Consider the following 23,680-nt stretch of genomic DNA (forward strand, 5'->3'; position numbering starts at 1 on the left):
TTAAAATAGTGTTGTGTGTTGTTTTTTTCCCTTCCATATCTTTTAAAGTTAAACACTGTCTTATTTGTTGTAAATATAAAACTCACACTAGTTTCAAGTTTCCAAGTCTTGATCCAGCACAGAACAGTTTACAGAATGGCTGTGATGAAGGCTGTTATGAATATGTTATCTTTACAGCAAAGTCTTTATAACTACTTCAGATGCATGAACGTACACTGCTGGACACTTTATAGAGTGATTGGTGTATAGTCTGCTGAAAGAGCTGTTCCCATATAAAAATATTTCTCAATATTGATTTTACATTATAAATATGACAGTGACTATTATCACTAAAAAGTCAGCACACAGTAAAAAGAATATATATTGAGGTAGGGAAATACTTTATAAGGTCATAGTTACAAAGCAAATAGCTAGGAAATACTCAATTGTTAAATGAGCTGGTGTAATTTAATAAAATTACATATATGAAAACTGCATGTGCGTTACCCAAAGTTAGCTTCGTATCCTGCCTCACCATCCAAATATTTTTTTATATCACTTCTACAAAAAACTCAGTTTGATCACTCAGATAAACCTTTCCAGACAGGCTGATCCCAAATCTTCTCACCAAAACTTAACGTTTCCTTCATTTTGAAATTCAAGCAAAGGGAGCATTGTTCACTAATCTCCTGTATTTCTGAATTGTACAGACCTAAAAGATGTTCACTCTGGTTTGACACTGCTTTTATGGCCAATTTTGGTCAGCGTAAGAATCTTTCATTGCTTTTCTGTTAAAATGTGAATTTTATTTCAACTTGCAACTTATAGAATGCAGTTAAAATATGCATCTACCGAAGGGAGATGGGAAAAGGCACATGCCTTCTAACTGGCTAAGAGGTTTTATTTTTGATGAAAGATGTATTCGTAGCTACCCAGACTTGAAGGCAGCCTTGCTCCTGCTCCACCGAGGAATGGGCAAACAGTTTGTGCTGTGTCTCAGGGGCAAAAACTTGCCCTGAAGGTCCAACCTGACTCACAGGCCCCATATTTTACAGGCTTGCCTAACAGTTTGCTCTACTTGACTTGTCTCAAAAGCAAACTTCTTCATAACATTTTATGCAAACATTATACAACCTTAAGTCTGAGCTGTAAATCAATAAAACTCACTTAAACTTGAAGAACCTCTGCAACAGGAAATAGTCTCTTAGTTGAAATTCTGCTGCAATTAACGTTAGCATTGCTAAATCTTACAATCTTCTCTAAACAAGTGTCATAATATTTATAGCTTCAGATTAAAGTTAAAACATGATAATAGAGATACTGCATAGAATTTGAGGGAAGCAGATTTAAAAGTAAAATTTAAGCCTCTAATTTTCACGGGTCCAGACATAAAACTCAGAATTTGAAAGCTCTTGTGTTAGAATGCCATGGGTTTGCATTTCATGATCACAAATTTCAAGAGCAGTCTCCATACAAAAACATGTTTCTCACATGGCAGAACACTACAGTTCATTTAAAAATAGTTAAGGCTCAGGTGGCAAATAATTCATTCTTCTCTTAAATCAAGCCTCAATATTTCTGGAGCCCTACCTCATCAGTATAATGAGTTAACAAAACTGGTATTAGAAATAGCCTGAGTGATCACAGCTGTTTGACATTTGAATGTTTCTCAAATGGATCCTTTGGGTTTGGATCATGAAGAATTTTTTTTTTTTTTTTAAAGGGGAAACAGAAAACCACCACCACAACAACACGCAAATAGGTCACAGGCTCCTGTTTTTCCTCGTCCTTTACAAAAATACCTTCAGGGAAAGGTACTTGTGGGTACTTTTGCACTGCAAATATTACCAGAATGCATAACACGTAAGTAGTATTCAGACCTTTCTTTCCTCTGGATAGCTATTTAAAGAAGAAAAATGTTTAACCATAATTACTTAGCTAAGCCTTCTCCTGTGACCATAAGCCCCTCTTGTTCTTTCACTTTTTTATCAGTAAATACAAAATTCAAAAGATTAAAAACTATTTTGGCTCTCTAAATTTTGAAGAATTAATTTAATTATTTTGATGTACACACAATATACAGTAATACTTTTCAGCTGTATAAACTTACTCCAAGCATTCCACACACGACAGCAAATATAAAATAAAATTTAAAAAGAGAAAAACTAAGAGAATTTTTGCCATGGTTTAAGTTCAAGACATTTTTGCCAGAAAACAGGTTCCTAAAAGTACAACTTGCATGATGATACTTTCATGCACTTTGTAATTTGGTGTTTTCTTTGCTAAAAATGGCTAACTGAATACCGTTAGTACTGAAAATAGCAGACTGAAACCACACTGACTCATTGGTTATGTAGTATAATATTTCACGTAGAACGTGGTCAAAGCTTTATTACTCTTCCTCTTTAAGGAACCACTACAAATATATTGTACTTTTTCCCCATACGAGGAACTAATCAGGAAGAGAATATAAATATTCTTTCCCATCTAGGCATAACAGCACATTAATTCTGAGACAGTACCAATACAACAAAGGAAAATATTCTGAAATTAAGATACAATTTACTTCAGGCTCAAACACAGCAAGCACAGTAATCTTCATGTTACTTGAAGAATTTCACCTTTGTCTGGTACTGATGATGACTGCCATCCAAACGTCCTCAGCCTCAGACCATAAATTCAGATGACGTTCTGAGAGTCAGAAGTAAGGTAAAACAGAAAATGAAAGGCTCCAGGTAATTCTGGCTACTAGTGATATGCAGAATACATGCATCTATCTTATGGTCATCTGGTGCAGTTTAAAGTTCTCACTGAAGTTTGACTACTCTTCTGTAAGTGGATCAACAATAGCAAGAAGTTTATTTCTCCACATGGAGTCACCACAGAGTATACAAATTCCCCATCTATCGCAGTCCATCATTAACTGCATTGCTTCAAAAGATTCAACTGAGTCAAAGGGGAGAGGCTACATAGAAAACATCTGCATCCCACAGCAGCTCTGCTTACGAGTAAGGTACTACTAACTTGAGCAACACTCGGGTCATTCCACAGGCAACTTCCATAAACACCAAAGACCTAGTCTTAAACTCTGAAGACTGTAACTGTAAGGATACAGCTATCTGTGAAAATGCCTCTCTGCCCAGGAGAGGATTAAATGAAAATGCTATGGTTGTGCAACAATGAGGTGTGAAATTCCTTGGACGTAAAATTGTCTCAGCTGAGAGGTTTGATCCCAGAAATTCCTAGGGGAAATCAAAATGGCAAGAAGATGGATACACTTTCAGCAAGAAAAGGCCTATCTTTCTGCACAAGTCTTCCAGGTAGAGACTGGAAAGAGTGCATCATCATTATCCATTAAAAAAGGAGGAGGGAAATCTAAACAACCCCAGATGAATCATCAAGACTTAGGTGAACAGTAGCGAAGGTGAGCTCCAGTTGCATACGTGTGCACCAGCTGCAAACTCTGATTAGTTCATCTGGAATACTGAAAATGTTTGGTCTCTTGGTATCCTGATAGCAGCGACTTCTGATTTCTCATTTGTATTTCTCAGCCTACTGCAAGACCACTATTATTCATTCTTCTCCTCAGCTTCAAGCAGGAGTAAATCCATGGGTCTTTCACAGGGCCTAGTACTTCCGATGCGCAACGCACTGGCCTGCCTTCAAGCCAACTAAATTCCAAAATTTTGTTAAACAGCATAATTTTCACTACCACCCTTATGAGATGCTTTATCTTGACTGGCATGAATACTCCGAATATGCTGTACAACATACTTACTTAGCTTTTTTCCAGTTTATATAATCAAAGTCGTATTTCACTACTTAGTAGCTGAAAACTTGCTGTGGTGTAACCCCGGTAGGCAGCTATGAAGAAAATTAACTGTTTCCCAGCCAAAACCAGTACAAAACTATTATAATACATCACATTTTACCTCCTGTGTTGTGCTAGGGGAACTAGCTGCTGCACAGTATTGTTAAAGAATGTTTCCAAAAATGCATGCATTGTCAGCCATCTTATAACTGGTTGGGAAGAAGCTTAAAAACCCATCAGGCTCCTCAATAGGCATGAGAGGAGTTTTCTGAGGACTTTTGGAACAGAAGTAGTAAGAGATCTGCCAGGCTGGGGGGAGAAACAGAAGTAACACAGGCTAGGTGTCTGCCAGGGGGAGGACTGGAAAATCTCTCCGGCAGAGGAGTTCTCAGGGAGGTCCTTCACACCTCCATTACTTCTACTGCTCAGTTCCTCAAAGATTTATCTTTTTTAAAGAAGGATCTAAATATCAAATACTGCATTCCTGTATTTAAGTATTGAACTGACTGAAGTTTTGTTCATTCATAGGCTCACACTTTTTTCACAGCCAGATGAAGTGAATATCTGGGTATATTTGGAACATTGTACACAAATCGCTTCTGTAACTAAAAGAATACACCTTTCAGACTCAGCAATGTATTCTGAATAATTTCCATTAATCTATTCTGTGTGATTTCTGTACTCGCACACTCAGTTACTCTGCAAGAAGACTGCATCTGTCATACTTTCTAGCTTTGAAGAGAACCACTTAAGTTACTTCAAGCACTTTGCACTGTTTTTTAGACAGAATAAACAGTCATCTGAAATCACAATAATTGTAAGATGACTGTGCACTATAAATTAGCCCGGAAAAGATATCTGGATTAGTATCAGACAAAAAGAACAGTTCTAACAGCAGATTATCTTCTTCTTGTTGGGAAAAAAGTCCCAAACCCAAACTGCATAATTTAAACTACAGAAATCACTCACTCACTCAGCCAGTGGTAAAAGGACATCTCCAGATGTTAAAATTAAATAAATAGTCATGTGAAGTAAAAATGTCAACATAAAAATATAGAAAACAAAAAGATGAAAAATATCTAGGTTTACATTTCAATTAAACAAAACACAATAAAGAAGAATGTAGTAAAGAAAATAGTGGTCACAAGAACATACAAAATTGTTTAATCCCCACAGAGCTGAATGAAGCATCCCCTTCTCTGACGAACCACTCTTATCAGGAGGGTGTTTCATGGAGGAGAAAGAGGCAATTGAAGCTAGGAAATGATGGATAGCAATGACCTTTCTATCTGTAAAACATGGGCATATTTTAGGTATTTAATCTTGAGAATTGGATTATTATTAATCAATTATTCATGACAATTTGAATGCATGGTAGATGTTTTTTGTTTTCTTAAATATCACATAGCTAAGGTCCTGCTTGAGACTGGAAAAGAGATTAAATCCCCACAAGCAAATAGTGTTCAAGACTGGCATTTTCTTCCCTCCTATACATTCCTTCCCCTGTATAACAGCACACATTGATGATAACCTAGTACCCTCTGTAAAAATTCTGCCTAAATATTCTGAAATCCACCTTTATAGTCTTTTTTTTAAGAGGGGGGAAAAAAAAATGCACAACCTTTCCCAAAGAACAAAGCAGGGCATTGTGGTAATGTGGAGCAGCAAAAACTCCTATGGCTTCATTCCTATAGCCACAGGTTACCCTGCTACATGTTTTAACATCCACTCTTCCTCACTTGCCAAAGGTGAGTGATAACAGAAGCAGAACATCTCCATTACAGGCCACCAGATCATACAATGAAAATAAGTAGAAGGTGTTTGCAGATATTTAAAATGCACTGCTGAAGAAGAAGGGAAAGCAGATGGAGCTATTCTAAGGAAATTCTGCTTTTCTCTTTTGAAAAGCAGAACCTCTACGGCCTGAAATAAAATGCAAAATATGTGTGTGTCTGTGAAGGGAAAGGAATAGGTCTCAACATTGCCTTGAAGAATACCTGAGATGAAAAACCTAATGTTAGCCCAATTTGGGGGAATCACTACGGAAAAGAGACTCTCCCTTACTCAGGTTCTAAAATTGAGGATATGGATAACAATGGCCACCTTGTAAAGGGTAAGGCCACTTTAACACACCTAAAACCACCAAATATTCGGCAGTTCTTCCTGTTCTCAAATACTCCATTAAAAAATGTACACTTTTCTAGTCTAACTGAACTTCCAGACATTACATCTAGTTCTCCCTTTGTCTGTTACAGTTGAAGAACTGTCTTACCAAATTTCTGTTGGTTGTGGTATCATGCTTCTTAGGGACTCAGCAAGCCCCTCTTTATCCTCATTGTTAACACTGAACAGATTGAACTCCAGGAGTTTTTCCACAATAAGGCATGTTTTCAACTACTTCAGTCATTCCTGAGGTATCTGTGGTTCTCCCCTGACCCTTCTCCAACTGAACGCAGTATTCCAGTAACAGTTATGCAAGTGCATTAACAATTAATACAGAAAGGTAACATAACCATTTTCTTCTTATTTAGCTCCGCCCGTTTATATGTCAGTATACAGTAACCTTTTGAAGCAGTGGTGCACTGGAAGCTAATATTCCTCTACCATAACTCTCAAGTTCTTTTCAAAGATGATTAGTTCCTTGGTTGAAGCTTCCCATAAGATTACCCATTTACCCGGGATATTATGAACGTTTTCATTTGGGTGGAGAAGGGATGCTCCAAAGGCGGTGGGGAAAGGGCTAATCTGGGGGAATATCATCATCTAGAGATTAAAAAAGGGGGCTTGAGAAAAGGACTGCAAGGGCAGGGCAAGGTGAACTGAAAACGTCTTACTGTGGAAAACGGGGGCAGCATTTCAGTTTCTTGATGTTGCCTGGTAAACTGAGTTCACAAGTGCAAATGAGAAATCATACATAATGAAGTCATTACAGAGTCTAACACTGGACTTCGTTGTTGGTGAGCCAATAAAACTGACTGATTAATCTACTTCCATATAACAGCAGGATAGAACAGCTGCAAACAAGGAAAACCTTGGAAATTAAACGCTGGAAACATTTATAAAGTGAAAACTAAGGCTAACACAAATGGAGTATGTATCAGCTGTGGGGGTGGAAAACAATCTGTATGAGGAAAAAAAGAAACTGAATCATTAAGATAGTGGTGAATGGTTGTTAATACCTGAGAAAATTGAAGTATGCCCTGTCTAAAACAACTTAAAGAAACAGCTTTAAAATAGACTGTAATGATCAAAACACTGTTTATTTCTAACCTCAAGCTTCTTTTAATATACAATAATCTGCAAACTTTAGTATAGTGGAGTAATAGATCTGGTTGAATCACAGCCATTCTGAGCTACGATATGTGTTATTTAAGAGGAAATACCTAAGTAATGTTTGTGATAAACAAGCTTCTCTTTGCTCTACTTGTTCTATTTTTCAAACTTCTCAGTTACTAGGTAGATCAAGTTGTAAAACTTCTGCAAACTACAAGAAGTACTTGTAATTGAGCCAAACACTGTTCCTCATTTTTTTAAAGTAGAACAGACTTCCCTACTCATAGCAGCAGCCCAAAAAAAGAAGAAAAAGAAGCTGCTTTAATTTCATCATTTTTGTTTCTTCCATCTAGAAGACTTTAACGTTAAAGGTTAAAAAAAATCATGCATTTGAAACAAAGAGAGGATTGCATCATAGCAGCTACTTAAACATGTCTCATAATAAAGCCACTACTACACAAAACTCAATTATTAAGACTAGGAGTTTTAGAAACTTCCAGCTTTCACCTAAACTTGCTTTTCACAAAGTCGAAGGTAAAACTACTAGTGATTCCAGGAAGAGCACAGTTATGCACACTGGAGCAGTACATTATACCTCAGAATTTTATCCTGTCTTTGCCCTTTTTCCTGTTACTTTTTTAATTCAGCAAAAGGTAACCCTCCCATCCCAGAGACATGTAACTGCATATAACTTTCAAGTCACTTAACCAGGGACTTGCACAATCTGCTGCTATTTCTATTGTACGTTGAAAAATTTGCCTTTTCCTCTCCCACTTCCCCAGTGCAGCCACTACAGTATGTCCTTGCGGTGAACTGATTAGAGGAAGCACAGCACCGCCCTACTGTCCTTGGTCCTTTCCTCCACAGGCACACTGCTAACTGCTACCAAATAAATCTGCTTTCCCTTGCGTCTGGGAATAAGGAAGCCTCTAGGAAGAGGGAATGAGAAGGCCACTCCAAAAGCAGCAGATGCCATACGCACCTTCCCATGTCCTCAGCACAAGCACAAAGCAATTGCTTGTCCAGGGACAGTTAGGTCTAAAATAATGATGTTTTGGAATTAGGTAAACTCTCAAACTGTGAAGGAAAATTCTTCCTCTTTATAGCCCCCTAAGAATTATTTTTAAATTGTCAGATAAGTATCTGACATGCTAAATTTATGTTTTCCTGTAAAGGATCTAGATAACTATTCAATACATTAAGGATATAAGTATTTACTGGGATTCGTTATTTAGAAAAAAGCATTAGCTAAGGTTTGAAAAGAACTTGAAATGCTAACAGAAAGTTCAGGAGAAGTTGATTGTACAGATTAAGATTTTAAAAACAAAACAAAACTAAAAGAAACAGATAACTCTAGAGAAAATCACCAGTTATAGCAACAGCAGGTTCAGAAATATGAATGTACCCCACTGTGTATCGTGTAGTACGTGTGCAGTGTAAAGACAGACTGACCCTAAAGTGTATGGTCAGACAACGATCTCGGAGAGCTGGAGCACCACTCAGCATTAGTCCATTTGTTTTCTGAATACACCCTATAATTAGAGAACCGTTTCTCATGCTGCCCCTCCCTTGAGTAACTAATGTTCAAGCATCCACAGAATTTTAAAGTAGTATTAGCTCTGGCAGTTGACAGAAATATTTTCGCCTCAGGAGGGTGCAATTGTGGATGATCTTTTGGACAGCATATGATCTTCAATTCAAGACAGAAAAATTGGAATAATCTTGCATACCTTTCTATGTTTTAAAGCATCCAAGACATACACTAGGAATGTGGACTTGTAAAAACTAATTTAAAAAAAAACAACCACAATTCCATAGCACTTAAGGCCTAAAACCTTGTCTTACAGCATTCTTCCAGTTCTGAAAGGACTAGCTACTTTAGGACTCAAACCTCTTTATAAACTTACATCTGACCAGTACTTGGTGTATCTGGAAGCAACTGCTCTCAGCATAGTTTACTCTGCCACTTAAATGTATAACCTGAGAAATCAAAGACAATGATGACACCTAGCACAGTTGCATACTGCAGCTCATGTGCCTACTAAATATATAGATCCCATTATGAATGATAAGAGAAGAATATAACATTAAGGCTTTAAAATGTAGATGCTGCAGAGGTCTGTATTATACTGCACCACTCAAGTGTCACCTTTCTTTGAACTTATTGCTTATGCATGCTGACACGAGTCATTCTGGGAAATAAATTCAGTAGACATGCATTATAGTTGCAACACAATTGCATTTGACACACATTTAACTCAGTCAACAGGCAGTATCCCGTTACACTGCGAAAGCAAGCCTAAATGGCAGCAATTTGTTCTGGAAATACTTACTTCTGATGAGGTCACCATCAGTGCAATTTCCCCAGACAGACTGGTCTTGTATCTCTGGTTGTATACTTTGGTTACTGGAAGGCTGGTTTATGTCTTTATCTCCTGCCGCAATATTCTCTTGGTCAGTTTTTTCTAAGTCAAAAGAAATTTTAAAATTTTAGTTACTATGATATTTTTCCTCCGTGAACAAAACTCATCTTTTAAAATTAAAAACAAGAGAGCATAAAATATAACTTGTCTTAGCATCTCATGTAGTTTTCTTAGAAATAATTCCTAATAAAGTTGATTTTCAATTTGTTTTCTTATCCAGATCAAAATAATTCCTCTTTAAGAAAGTATTTTAGGCATATTGTGTTTAATCATACAAAATAATACTCAGCAGCTTTTGTAACAACAAGTTACGGTTGAGTTTGTTTATACTTAGTTAGCTTCCACAAAATTTTCAGATAAAAATTTGAATTGCTTTGTCACACAGAAAAACATTTTTTTTGCCCACGTACATGTGGCTCTGACATATAAAAGCCACAAAAATTCTACAGAAGTCTGTTCTCTATTATTTACAATTGAATGTATAATTAAAGCCAAATATTGTTGAAACTTCAAAACTGATTAGTACAGAAATTCAGAAAATTTATTATAACACAATTACCTCTTTTTCATTGAAAAAAATAGCCTTTTAAAAGCCATTCCTTAATAAAAGTCAACGTTTAGCCTATGATGAAAGGAAAAATTATTTCTTCATATACTCTCCAAGTATATACAAGATGCAGGGAAATTTCCATGGTAAGGTTATTCGAGGGATTCTTAACCTCATTTCTCAAGATAGCAGATCTTGTTTTGATGATTTTGCCAGTTAACACATGCAGACCTGCATTTTCTCAAACCAAGGTAAGTGACAGCTGTCATCTCCGCTGTCACTAATGTTTTAATGGTCAAATTCACACACACAAATCTTTCTGTTCTTGATTGCTACAGGTTTTTCCTACTGGCATTCATAGAATTATAGAATGGTTTGTGTTGGAAGGGACCTTAAAGATCACCTAGTTCTAATCCCCCTGCAAGGAAACATTTCCAAATCTGGAATTACTTTGTTCATTGTTCACAGTGACAGATTATCAGTTTATATCACGTACTCGAGGGATCTGTAAAACACTAAATATTTTCAGTCTTGAGCATTTTTTGAGTATACATACATCATTTAATATTTACAGTAAATCTAAACGAGCAACTGTTGAAAAATCTGTTAGCTCTATTTATTTGTTTCAAACAAGAACGTGTTTATAAACCACTTATCACAATGTAATGATACCATATCCTCTAGAAAAGCAATGATTCCAGTCCTGAGTCACAGAAAAATCACTTATTGCTACTGCAACATATTAAAGGTTAGTTTCTTTATGTAACCAACAGCAGTTTGATTTTAAATCCTAACTTTCTGCCTTTGTTATCCACCCTATTAAACTGAGGCATTGAACATCACTCAAAATAATATATGCCATATTGTATGTATAGTAGCATGTGCCTTCAAGCACCACTGCTCCCCTTCTATTAATTTCCACCACTGAAATGTCTGACCCAGCTACCTCCGTGGTACTTATCTCTCAGCCCTCCCTCCTATCACCATTTCTTCAACAACTTGTCAATATTTCCTCAAGCCCATCCTGAGATGAACTGTTTCACTGGGATTGCCATAAAGTTACTGAAGTGATTGGGAGGATATCCATTGACTTCAATGAGTTTTGCATCTTGCCCTGACGGCTTAATCTCACCTAGATACTCATCCTATCAAAAAAAAAACCCCGATTTTTTCAACCCCTTTGACAGATATTAGGTACAAATTATTTCTACCTGGTATCTATCAGATACAAATCCAACTGTATTGAAGTATGATGATTTTGCCTCTGCAGTTAGGTATTAGGTGCAAATGTGTTTCAAAAGTGTTTGAAAAGTGCCCTGAAATAGACTGAATGAAAATAAGTAGTGTCCTGGAGAGAGCTAGTGTAAAAGCACTCTGCTTTCCACATACAGTAAGTTTAAATGAGCTATTTTAAGAGATTTTGCTCTTAAATTACTTTACTGCAGTAACAACATCAAGATTACAACAATACCTACACAGCAGTGGTAGTACAAAACTGCAGAGTTACTGCATACAATTTTCTTGTATAGGATACAACTTGCAGAGCCCTACCATTTCATGTAGTAAACAATGAACGGCTCTAAGGAAACATTAATGTTAATATTATGGGGCCCTCAGTGTTCTAGATCACATTTTTATCTAAGAAATCTGAAGAAGTGCAGAATACAATTAGTCATCATTATTCATAGGGATTTAGTTGTCATTCCTCTGCTTGTTTTCAGTTCAGTGTCTTTTTCTCTTTTTTTTTTTGTTTTTTTACTAGGTAGGTTGTATGTGTATTTTTCATGTTTACTTTTATTATTCTAGCTGGATATGGTAAATGGCCAGTCAAAACCACGTAAACGATATTAACAGTTAACAAGAAAGAAGTAAGAGGCACTATTAAAAAGTAAAAAAAACCCAGCGTTGCAATTGAACACCAAACAATTTTGACAGGAAGTTCACAACAATTAACATTAATTGAGTATCTGTTCTTTGATCTACTGAATTCATATGAAGACTTCCCCATGAATGTGCATAACAGAAACCTACACCATTAAACGTGTATTTGGTATCTCACTTTGCACTCCAGAATTACCCACTGGAGCAGCTAATCTCCTGGCAGATGCTGCTCTGTGGGTGTGGTGGGCTGACCGCAGGCAGCAGCTAAGGACCACCACTCCTTCCCTCCCCAGCCCCCAGCGGGGCAAGGGCAAGGGCAGAGAACAGAAAGAGCACAAGTGAAGAAACTCGTGGGTCAAGATATAGTTTAATAAGTGGAGGAAAGAGGAAGAAAAACCAAAACAAGTGATGCAAAGGCAATCACTCGCCACCTCCCACAAGTAGACCGATGCCCAAGAGAGTCTCTAAGCAATGGTCACTTCCCCCAAAACCTCCTCCCCTCTGTTTTTATTGCTGAGCGTGACATTATATGGCGTGGAATATCCCTGCGGTCAACCTGAGCCAGCTGTCCGGGTTGTGTCCCCTCCCAACCCCCTGCCCACCCCCAGCCCACTCACTGGGGGGCAGAGTGGGAAAAGAGAAAACCTTGACACTGTGCAAGTGCGGCTCAGCAACAGCCAAACCACTGGTGTGCTATCAACCTTGTTTTAGTCACAAATCCCAAACACAGCACCACAAGGGCTGCCATGAAGAAAATTAACTCCATCCCAGCCAGACTTAGTATAATGGGGCTTTAGAAAAAGTAGACCTTAAGCTATGTTTAAGATTTTTTCATACATCCCTTCTGATGCATCACAACACTAAAAATAGACAAACACTGGTGTCCTGATTATTTGTTCTTTCTTGAATGTGCAGCAGGTCTCAGCTTTAGTACAAAGGAATTTCTTGATTATTCCCTTATAATAAACAGCTGATGATGGGATAATAATATTTTTTTTGTTATTCTAGAGGTGCAACTACAACATACCAACTACAACCAATCACACATGAAGATAGCCTCGAGAACACTCCAGTCTGTGTTTTGTTCACACCATTATTTTTGTTAGGTGCGTAAGAATAGTGATGAGTAGTTTATGAAAGGTAACACGTTTATGAGTCCAGTAAGAATCGACGCAAAGACCTTAATCTTCTCTGATGCGCCATGCTTGTGGCAGAGCAGCTTTAATAAAGCCTACAGCTGGCACAAATACTAATGGCTGGATCTGGCCATAGGAAGGTATGGCTTTTTTCTACTGCATCTTCAAATAAATTTATAACACTTCTCTGTTTTAACCAAGCTTAATCTTAAGCATTTTTATTTAATACTTCTTAGTATTTTAGCTTCTGCTTCCTTTAGTACACCCTTCCACTCTCATGTGACTAACCTCCAAAACTGAAAGCCAAGAAGAAAAAGAGATGCTCTTCGTAGCAGTTCAAATAATGGAAAGAAAAGACTCATTATGTTCTGAGTCTGGCAGTGCTGAGGTAGAAATCCAATCTCTCTTCAAAACCACAGTAAGTTCCTCTAGGTCACGTTACAAAAACAACATAGTCTTCTTACCTACCACGGTTCAGCTATGTACCTCTCCCAAACTAACAGCAGTCCCTAGGCTGAAGAGCTTCTAGCCAAAAGCCCCGCGGGAGTGACACCCACACAGAGTACCCTGTGATTTATCCTGAAGGTAAGCATGGGCACAAACTCTACTTGGGTAGAGATTAATACAAGTTTAAGGTTTAAATAAGGAAGAGATACAACATGCTGGCAAAGTATAGAATTGAGATGGTTAACAGTCCAAATCACATCTATATTACAGACAATTGGTAAGCCACTTAGTGAAAAAATTTAAGATTTTAATCACATCTCAAAATCACTGTTTCATGAAATAAGTGAACAAAGTGAACAAATTTTTTGTCATTTGGAATTATTAAAGTATATGTAAATCACTTTTATAGTACATACATTAATTTTCCATAATCTTGTTATATTTATTTTTAAAATTACACAGCAATACATGTATTTCAGAGAATCAAAACTTGTTTTCACTGTTGAGACTATTGTAACATTGCAAGTTTTAGTTTGGAGTATGTGCCTCTGGTTACATACATTTCTTTGCGTCATGACAAATACATTTTACAAGACTCCACCAACAGAATAGTGTCAACAGTCTGGGTCAGCAACAAGGCTACTATTACAACAGCCCCATCAAAAAGAAAATTTAACAAATAGCCAGAATTGTCAACACAGACTTATGTATAGTTAGGCAAGAAGGGTATACAAGGCAATCTCTCCAGATCCCTTCCAATCCTGTCTTCTATGCCTTTATAAAGTTGCTGGGATATAGACCAAACTAATTTCTGAAAATTTCTTAGAACATCCCAGTGAAACATCCCTCTTTTCAGAGCTATATTTATTCTATCTTCCTCTATGATAATGTAGAGCATATTGAGTGGACATCGAATTAATACACAAAACTGATAGAAAATACAAAAAAAGATAGGTAATGGATGTACATTTGCAGGACACACCTCAGAGAGCTCAAGCCTTTGACAAATAACCAACTTTTCTTTTCCAAGTGCTTGTCCATTTGTACATTCACACTCCAGTTGCCCCCACACGCCCTGCTACGTCTCTTGAGTTTACTCAGAAACGGGTCTTAGTGTGTTCAAATGTGGTATCGTACCTTAATGCATCAGTAACTATGTAATATTCAATCTCTGAACACGCAAAAAAAATGGAAACAAGTGCCCACATTAAGTGGGTTGCACATCCTCAGAGTGTGATTGGCAGCTGACTTCTACTCATTAGATGACACGTAAGCCTATATACTGACTCAGCCATCTCTTCCAAGCATGTGAACTGTAAGAGTTAAAAATCCTGTCGCTGCAACAATAGGAGGCTTTGTTGCTATGACACATTCATTTTCTGTTCACCAACAAGCACCAAATAACCAGTAAAGCAAAAGCAACTGCTGGGAAAGGCTTCTGGAAACCTGAGTGCATCATTCTCATCAAGGAGAGAGGGACAAGCACAATGGACTGGCACAATGGAATCATTGTGACGTCCAAAAATGCAGAGTCAGGAACAGTCCAACAGTTTTACTGTTTAAGGGCGGAGGAATGATAGAAGCACAGGGCAAAGCTTACTTGGGCACCTAAATTTGACCCAGCTGCCGGGATGTAAACATGAATCCTCGGAAGGCCTGAGTTATCCCTGAACAAGCAGACGCAGATTTAAACATACATGTGCAAAGCTCAGACCATCCCAAATGGAATTTTGTCCTTCAAAGTAAAGAGAAATTACAAAAATAAAAAAAAAAAAACCCAAACACAAAAGTAGATCTATGAGGAACAAAAAGTTGAAGAACGTTTCCAAAAGGAAAGATAACAAAATGGTTTTTGTCTGTCTCAAGTCTACAGCGGTTGGGAGGGATTGAAGAGCATGTGGCAAACACTGCATTTCTAACACTTCCTTTGTTCATTAATATCCTCGCTGGCAAGGAACTACTGAGGATACTATTTCCTACCGAAAATTCCACTGTTCATAACAGTAACACAAAGGAACCGCGATAATACCAGGTTTCACAATGCAACCATTAACAGTAACACCCACCAGCTACTTCATGAAATGCCTAAAACTTTTAGGCGTTTCACATAACAAGTAAGTTCAGCTGTGCTATTTGTGTAACAGAATGCCTATTCTAGTTCATTATTTGTCTGAAACAATCTCATTGCATTAATGACTGGTTGTACAATCTAATTAATATTGATAATCTACAAATTATGGAGTTGGAAGCCTCCATTTAGATATTCGATTGTTTTAAAACTAACTAATTTGTTTTTATTTCATTTCAGCGGCTTTCACTTAAATGTCTCGTTGCAACTTTCAATTGCCTCAAAAATGCCACTGAAAAAAATCAGTCTCTTAAAAATAGAGCAATTTAACTGAACTTCTTGGAAAGCTCTTACACAGAATTTTCCAGGTGCAAGCTATGGAACAACTATGAATGTACTACAGGTTTGACAGCCCTGGACAAATTTCAGTCGTGATAAATTAAAAATTAATAGCAACATGCAAATAGGTACTCTGCACTATTAAAAGCATTAAAAAGTTCAAATACATAAGTGAAAACTTCTTTTCACAAATAATCACACTAACTGTCATGCGGTCAGTTATAAATTTATGTCATTCATCCAACGATACTTCACATGTGTACAAAACTAGTATCACGTAACTGCTAAGCAATACTCAGCAGCTATGGCTGTATTAGCAACAGCGTGGGCCAGTAGAAGTGGGCCTGTACAGTGAAAGAGTTGATTTTAAGGACACATTCCATATTATGCATGTTCCAGGGGCTTTCTACTTTGGACTAGCTCTCAGATTTAATCTCAAAGAATGAAGGCTTATTAGTGGCTGGAGTGCATTAGGCACATTCCTGCAGTGCATCTTTCAGATTATTTTGTCCAAAAGGAATCCAGTCCAGGTCACTCCCCGGGATCACTCCACAATGCAAACCAAAGCGGGGGCAAACAGGAGATTCACTTCAAAACCGCAATGCTAATCCAAATGAAAACACTAGCATAAAACACTCATTGCTGGATGCTACTTATTAGGAAAAAACAAGTGTTCAAAAGAAAGAGAAATCTAACTTCTGAGGGCCTGGAATGGAATTTGAGAAGAATTATTCTGACATAAAATTAGCCTATGAGATGGAAAAAAAGTATTTCAAATTTGATGCAAGACCTTTACAGTCAACTTTATGAAATACAAGTCTATCACACCCATGTGGATATGAATCACTTTACTGGAACGGCATGCACGTGAAACTGAAAACAGAAGTATATTTTTATGACAAACTAGAGTTAGACACTTATGAAAGCTTTAGGTATTTTAGCCAGTGATGTTCAAAAAATGCCTCAGTACTGACAGACAACGACGAAACAAATTAACACAGATTCACTCACCTCTTGTCAGATTGCAAGTGGGAACACAAATACAGAGGCAGTATTTAGTAAGTTTGAGCAATCTGAGTGCACTGGTTAACCGTTAAAAATCCATTACTCATAACACTGAGGCACTGCTGGTAAAGTGCAATAATTACGGCGATAGTAATCGTTGCTGCCTCAAGAATGTCCAAACATTCCCCGCAGTAAGTCTTCTGTCACCCCATCTCATCTAGCCAGCACGTTCCTTTAGTGCTCCTCATCATGAAAACAGTTAAGCAGAGAAAACATGAAGAGGTTTGAATCACATTCTTGAAAAGGAGCACATGCTTTTTGTACTTTTCTGAATGGAAGTATTAGTTGCTGAATATGGTTTCTTCAGACACCAAATCAGAACTGCATCTCCATCCAGCAACAGTGACATGATTTGCACCAGAGAGGACGGTCACTTATAGAACTCGACCCTTAATATTTCTATTAGACTTCTCCATCCTCCTCCCCACCCCATTAAAAAAAGTAAATTCCAGTGGATTTCCATCTTCTGAAAAGTTATGAGAAAGTTCTTATAGTTGAAGTGCAATTTCATCTCAATTTCTTAATAGGTTTCTTATTATTTTTTTTATTTTCTTTCTAAATTGAGAAAGCTAAATATTATTCACTTGTTATTCTAGGTTACATTTAGTTACCAACAAGCAAAGGCAAAAGCATTCCAAATACTTTATAGATGACAGTCCTACATTTTCTAAAATGTGGCCTGATTCTCTAAATATAGTTCCATGTTCATTGAATTTCTCTCTTGTATTCCATGGTTTATTCAAATGCAGAGGATTTAACAAAAAAAGTCTACCCATAGTCCAGGCAATAATCACGACATGACCGCCAACATACGAAACATTTTCCTTAAAGCAGAGAGGCTAATGGTCACTAATTGTCACATTCCTTGCTTAGAGACATTATTTTGGTACCTACCAGTGGAGAAAACACTTGATCACAGCCAAATTGAAGTGGTCTGAGCATAGAGATGACACTATTCACTGACTACATTACACAGCACACGGGTAGAAGTAGTCATAATTTGATTCCAAGGCCTGTGGAGCTACAGGAGAGGACAGACAGCATGACCAGGATCTTGAACAAGAGTGCACAAGTAGAGCTACACTTTTCGAAGTATGTGGCAAAAATTAACTAGAGGTTTGCAGAAATTACGTTAAACCTTTCATCCTGTAGTCTGTACCTTAGAGCAGCAGACTCCGTTGGCACAGATAATGGTTTAAAGACTGAAATTGAGAATTATGACATTGCCACAAAAGAAGATGCTATGATTTCATTTGCTCTCTCTCATAGCACACTAATTGTGGAGGGGCAAAGTCCAGTAATCTGACTAATATTTATGCATTAATTCAAAAATGAACTAACAAGGAAGAACAGTGATGGGGGAGATGTTGAGAGAGCATGTTGGTTAAAGTAACACACAAAAATTCTTTTAAGTTGCGAAAGCCAGAGCATGCCACATCTGTAGGCCAAACTATGTCTCAACCCACAGTTTTCACCATGTCCACAACTGATGTATATCCCTGCAACCTGCCTAAGCTTTATTACTTTTGACTGGTTTTTAATTAGGTTGTCGGATAGCTATTTGTTGAATATTTAAAATTCAGTTGAAGTTTCTTTTCCTTTCATGGAAAAATACAATTCAGCTTCAGCATCTGAACGTATATGATAGCAAGCAAAAGGAGCACTTTGAAGATCTGGATTTTTTGATGATACCTCACAGAACTACAGAAGAGGAGAAGTTTGTTCTCAGAATATAAGGTATCTATACCAGTTAAACAAATATAGAAAGCATATTAAAGTATGCTGTTACCAATCAAAAATTCTTTCTCACTAGAATGCAATTAATACTTTATTATACATACAACATAAGCCATTTTTTTCTGATTAAGGAGTCTTTATTCCTAGGTGGACACAGATTTCAAGTATCTCACTGTAAATATATGGAGTCATCACATAAATATGATGAGGTGATTCTAAGTAAAGTAATAATTATTTCAAATTATTGCAGATTTTTCCAGATATCTCTAGCCTATTTCCAGAAATAATATGAATTTCAACCACAGCTTTTAAAATTATCGCCAAATTCTAGAGAAGTCAGTGTACTTTTGGATGTCCTGGGGGTAGTATAGAAAGAGTAGGGGTTGTTGAAAGTTCCAGACATATTATCTTAGATCTTCAGTCCTGGAATATCTGGACTACCTTACCCTGTAACCACACACTGCAAAGCTGACAACAGAAATGCTGGAATATAGACTGGAAATGTTATGAACTCACCTCTTCCTCTTTCCACCCCCATTTCCCCAACAGACTTAGGCTAGAAAAAAGCAACAAATATCCACAGTTATCCTTAAATCTAAGTTCATTAGAATAAAAATTATGTATTTGAATGCTGAATTCTGTAAAAAAACAGCCTTGTCTTTCTGTGAACTATACATATGCTTTAAAATTGAGCGTGTGCCTTGAAAGGTGTGGCCAGCAAGCAAACCTGAATCAATACATTACACTTGTTTGTACCTTAATGATGCCTATGAAAGTAACTTTATAATCCTCCACCTCAACAGCTCTGAGCTGTAATTGCGTCATTCAGATCTTCTGCACGTAACTTGTCCATGGACAGATCAGTATTTGTTTCCTTACTTTTCATAAAAAGAAGAGCATGTATTGAAAAATCTTACAATATGGAATCACCTAAGACTTTATTTCATTGTGAAAACTCAATTTAAAGTGGCACTGTAAGAATGAGTCCACTTTCCAGGCTAGTTAGTTCACTGACTTACAACTTCAGCAACTTTTATGTATGGCCTACATGCAGAATTTAACTAGTGTGGCCACTTGATCACATGACAGATAAAAACAACACACTGAAAATAAACATGTATCACAGATACTGATGTTTCTGGCAAAAACATGATTCTAACAGTTCAGTTCTGCATGCTTGGTCTTCTGTATCTAATCTTTTTTTATTATTTTTTTTTTACTGTTTAGAAGTTATGAGTCATTCTCCAGGACAAAAAAACCCACCCAACAATAAGATAAGTATAAGCCAACTTAGTATGTCTCCCTGCCAGAACATTTTTTACTTAGCTACGGATACTTTCTGGTTTCTCAAATGAGTCTTCAACTTTGATTTCACATTGCTATTGATTTTCCAAGTTACAAAACCAAGACTGAATCTTTAATCCACAGTTGCACAACTGTATTACCAGGCTCTGCTCCAGTTAACCAGTTATGATTAAAGTTACAGTTTTTGAACAAGCTTATTTGTCTGTTCTTCAGAGACTTTCTAAACTCCTGTCAGAATTCTGGAAAACAAAGCTGTAGCTGTAAACAAAAAAAAAAAAATTAAGTCTCATCTTCACAGACCAGGACTCAGGAGGCAAACATACTTCCCTATTTTGAGGATAACCTGCAATACACCTGTCAAACTTCCCTACATGAAGGTGATCAGACTATCAATGTATTTTGTGCAAATGCAAATAAGACATAACTTAAAGAATTTCTCTTTAAGATGAATGCTCTTTTAAACAACCTTTTGAACAGCTGATACAAAACAAGTTAATACTCTCAGGAACTGGTATTAGCTGCAGCACCACAGAGTAATCTAAGAAAAAAACCAGCAAAGTGACCTCCAACCTGAACCAACGCTCCTGCTCCTGGATCAGCCTTTCTCAACTTACTGCAAGACCTGGAAGGAGAGCTTTACACGAAAGAGCTTCTAAACACAAACACAAAGCTGAGAAACAAGAAAGCGATTTTTAAGGACCAGCATCTGCCTCCGAATGACTGTAGTTTTTCAAGTACTGAGAACCGGTGCTGACATCAGTGCATCTTTTTTTTCTTCTTTTTTTGCATTCTCTACATAGGAATTTCTGGTTAAAACAATAAAGAGGTGGAAGTGAAAGTGTTACAGTTACACCAAAGAGGGGAAGTCGGGGGGGGGGGGACGGGGGGACGGGAAACAGCAGAGGGGTTAAAACCCACAAAACAAATCAGTAAATGTATCATTCAAATAAAAGGTGCAACAACTACAGAGAAACTTTAAAGCAACTTACCTCGAGGGAGAGAGATCAAAGCGCTGCTTTCAGTCGGAGCTTGCTCTGGCCCTTCAGGCCCCGGAGGAAGAGGTTCTCTCACTTGGGACATCTGCCAGCTCTCTCACCGAGTAATAAAGAGCCTGCACCCCCCTCCAACAAAACTAACACGCGACCCTGAAGGAACAAGCAAATGAAAGGGCTCGTTAATGTATTTTATGCAGAAAACTCACGGCTCGGGGGCGAGGGATTGAGGAGGGACAGCAATGAAGCGGCGGCAACTTCGCGGCGCGGCGGTGGGCGCGCCGCCCGCCCCCCGCGGCGAGCACCCGCGGGGCCGGGGGGCGGCGGCCGCGGGGCGGGGGCGGCCGCGGGCCGTGAGCCGGGCGGCCGCGGGGGGTGCCCTGGGGGGAGCCGGGGGGGCCCCGTCCGCCGCGGCGGAGCCGGCCGGCAGCGTGGCGCGCCCTACCTCCGCATTTCCTCCCGCTCCGCCGCGGCGCCCGGCCCGCCCCCGCGCCCCCGCGCCCCGGCCGCGGGAACCTCCGCGCCGCCGCCTCTCCTGCCGCCCGCCCCGCGCCCGCGGGCCTTCCCCCCGGGCAGGGGCGCGCACACACTGGCACTCACACCCGCTGTCCCCCCGCCGCCACAGTCACTCCTTCTCCATCATTTCCGGACAATGAAACATCCCACTCCGGCTGGCGGCGGCCGCGGCTCGGGACGGCGGTTGTGCAGGTCCTGCCGCCCGCCAGCGAGGGGACCGCGGGCTGGGCTGGGCTGCGCGGGGCCGGGGCCGGAGGTGGCGGCCGGCGGGGCGCCTCGCTGCCCCCCGCCCCCAGCCGGGCCTCCAGCCACGGAAATTCCCCCAGGAGGCCGAAACCCGTCAAGCAGAAATAGCGAAGGGGTGGGGGGGGGAGGAAAAAAAAGAAAATCTGAAAGGGAGGCTTTCATGCCTCCACAGGGTTTGCAGCTGTAGCGCTTGGCAGCGGTGCAGGGCACTTTTAATGGTGCAACCGCTGGCTCAGAAGTTGTCCGCTGCGGTTATTGTTTGCCTTCAACCAGTTGCGCCTCTGAAGCCGGGTAGGCAGGCACGTGAAACGCCGTAGGCCTCCCCGCCTGTCCTTCCCGTCTTTCCACCCCTCTCAAAGATCAGTTCTAGCAAAACCGAACCCTCTCGTGTACCTTAACTGGTAACGCACTGAGATGTCTTTAAAAAGGACTTTAAAGCGGGCATACAAAAATATTCAAAGGAACACGAAGGGCAGAACAAGCGTTTCTCAAAAGTTAAACCCTAGAGAGCAAACTACTTCCTCCACTGTCACCTGCCGAGCAGTGTTACCTGTGCTTTCTCTATACAGGAACTACATTTCTTTCCCCTGGCACAGACTGATTTGATCGTCAGCCTCATGCTCTGTTCTTGCCCACACCATGGAGTACTGCAATTATTGCTCGTGTCTGCTGGTGTCCATAAGCTACATGCTTTACCTTGCTTACGCTATCACAGTATATGACCTTTCTCCATCAAAGTGTGTCCATGTTTAAACTGTAATTTCCTTAAAACTTACATGCAGATTTTTTTATTATGGTTTAGTAAATATACTTTACGAGTATGTCTCGTTACAGTGTACAGCCAGGTATTTTGGGGGGAAACAAAAGTAGGAAGACAAAATAGCCAAGCTACAGACAATCTACATCCTAACATAAGAGACTACAACTGATGGATATTTATTTTGATATCGTAAGTGCCAAGGAATATGCTCAGGTATTAAAAGTTCACTTCTTAAAGTTTAGCATTTCCCTGCAATGCTTGCAAACCAACCAGGACAGAGTGTAAGTACCTGAGTAGGAGCCAGTTACGTGTGAGACTCCACACACCTCAGGGCCTCCTCTTATTTCAGAAGTCATGAATAATTTTGCACCACTGTATAGCTTTATTACTGGTCATCACTGGCAAAAGAGAACAGTGTGATGAAAGGTGCATATACTTTCTTCTGAGAAATACAATAATTTTTAAGTATTTCAGTAGCCTAAGATGTTCTTCAGTACAACATAATCCTTCTTTAAGCTTTTTCATGACAAAATGGGAAAAAAATGCTTTATATGCAGAAGAAGCTATATAAAAATCCATTTTGGGCACACAGTTATTATCGTACTGCATAATAATAATATTGGTCTCAATATCTACATTTTTCATCTACAAAAACACTGCATAACTTTCCATAGTTCCTTCTCTCCTTGGTGTCCTGGGGGCAGAGGGATTGAGACATAAGGTAGAATGACTTACCCCAAACTCCCAGGTGAGTCAGAAGCAGACGAGAGGTTATGACTCACACTCGACGTACAAGCTTGTGTTTTTCCCTCTGAAACGAAACATAGCAGAGAGCAGTGGGAGGAGCAATAATTTAGCCAGCCACACCCTGCCTTCAAAATATTTCATTGGATAATAAATGCCTATGAAGAGCAGATACCATCCAGGGTTGGTGTTTGGGGTTTTTTTTAACCTTATCTATGAAACCCACATGGCAAACTCCATGGCGTTCAGTTTGTCTGCTTAAAAAAGATGATGGGATGAGCTCACCCTGCCAAGGTTCAACTGTGTAGCAGCCTACATAGAGTTTAAAGTAAGTAGATGAATGGAAGAGTATCTTCAACTGATACTGCCATATTGCAACTGATGCAGTGGGAGATAACCCTAAGTAAAATC

The 23,680-nt window shown here is 38.9% G+C and overlaps 1 protein-coding gene across 4 annotated transcripts in view; it reads right to left on the minus strand.

Annotated features, from left to right (window-relative positions):
* The window catches only part of MDFIC (MyoD family inhibitor domain containing), a 53,956-nt gene extending 30,628 nt beyond the window's left edge, over window positions 1-23,328 (minus strand). For 2 of the 4 annotated variants that reach the window (XR_012994669.1, XM_076330522.1), the window contains exons 1-3: window positions 23,261-23,328; window positions 21,001-21,156; window positions 9,397-9,528 (exon numbers count right to left, since the gene is read on the minus strand). Coding sequence is in view for 3 of the 4 variants with exons in the window: in XM_076330522.1 (XP_076186637.1) it covers window positions 9,397-9,528; window positions 21,001-21,091 (223 nt within the window). In the remaining variant the exon portion in view is untranslated. Of the gene's footprint in view, window positions 1-9,396; window positions 9,529-21,000; window positions 21,262-21,448; window positions 21,468-23,260 lie in introns of those variants that run through there. The other 2 variants (XM_076330540.1, XM_076330531.1) reach the window with 2 other exon arrangements.
* Window positions 23,329-23,680: the final 352 nt, after the last annotated feature.

Source organism: Aptenodytes patagonicus, chromosome 1 (assembly GCF_965638725.1).
Source record: "Aptenodytes patagonicus chromosome 1, bAptPat1.pri.cur, whole genome shotgun sequence".
Lineage (NCBI taxonomy): Eukaryota > Metazoa > Chordata > Aves > Sphenisciformes > Spheniscidae > Aptenodytes > Aptenodytes patagonicus.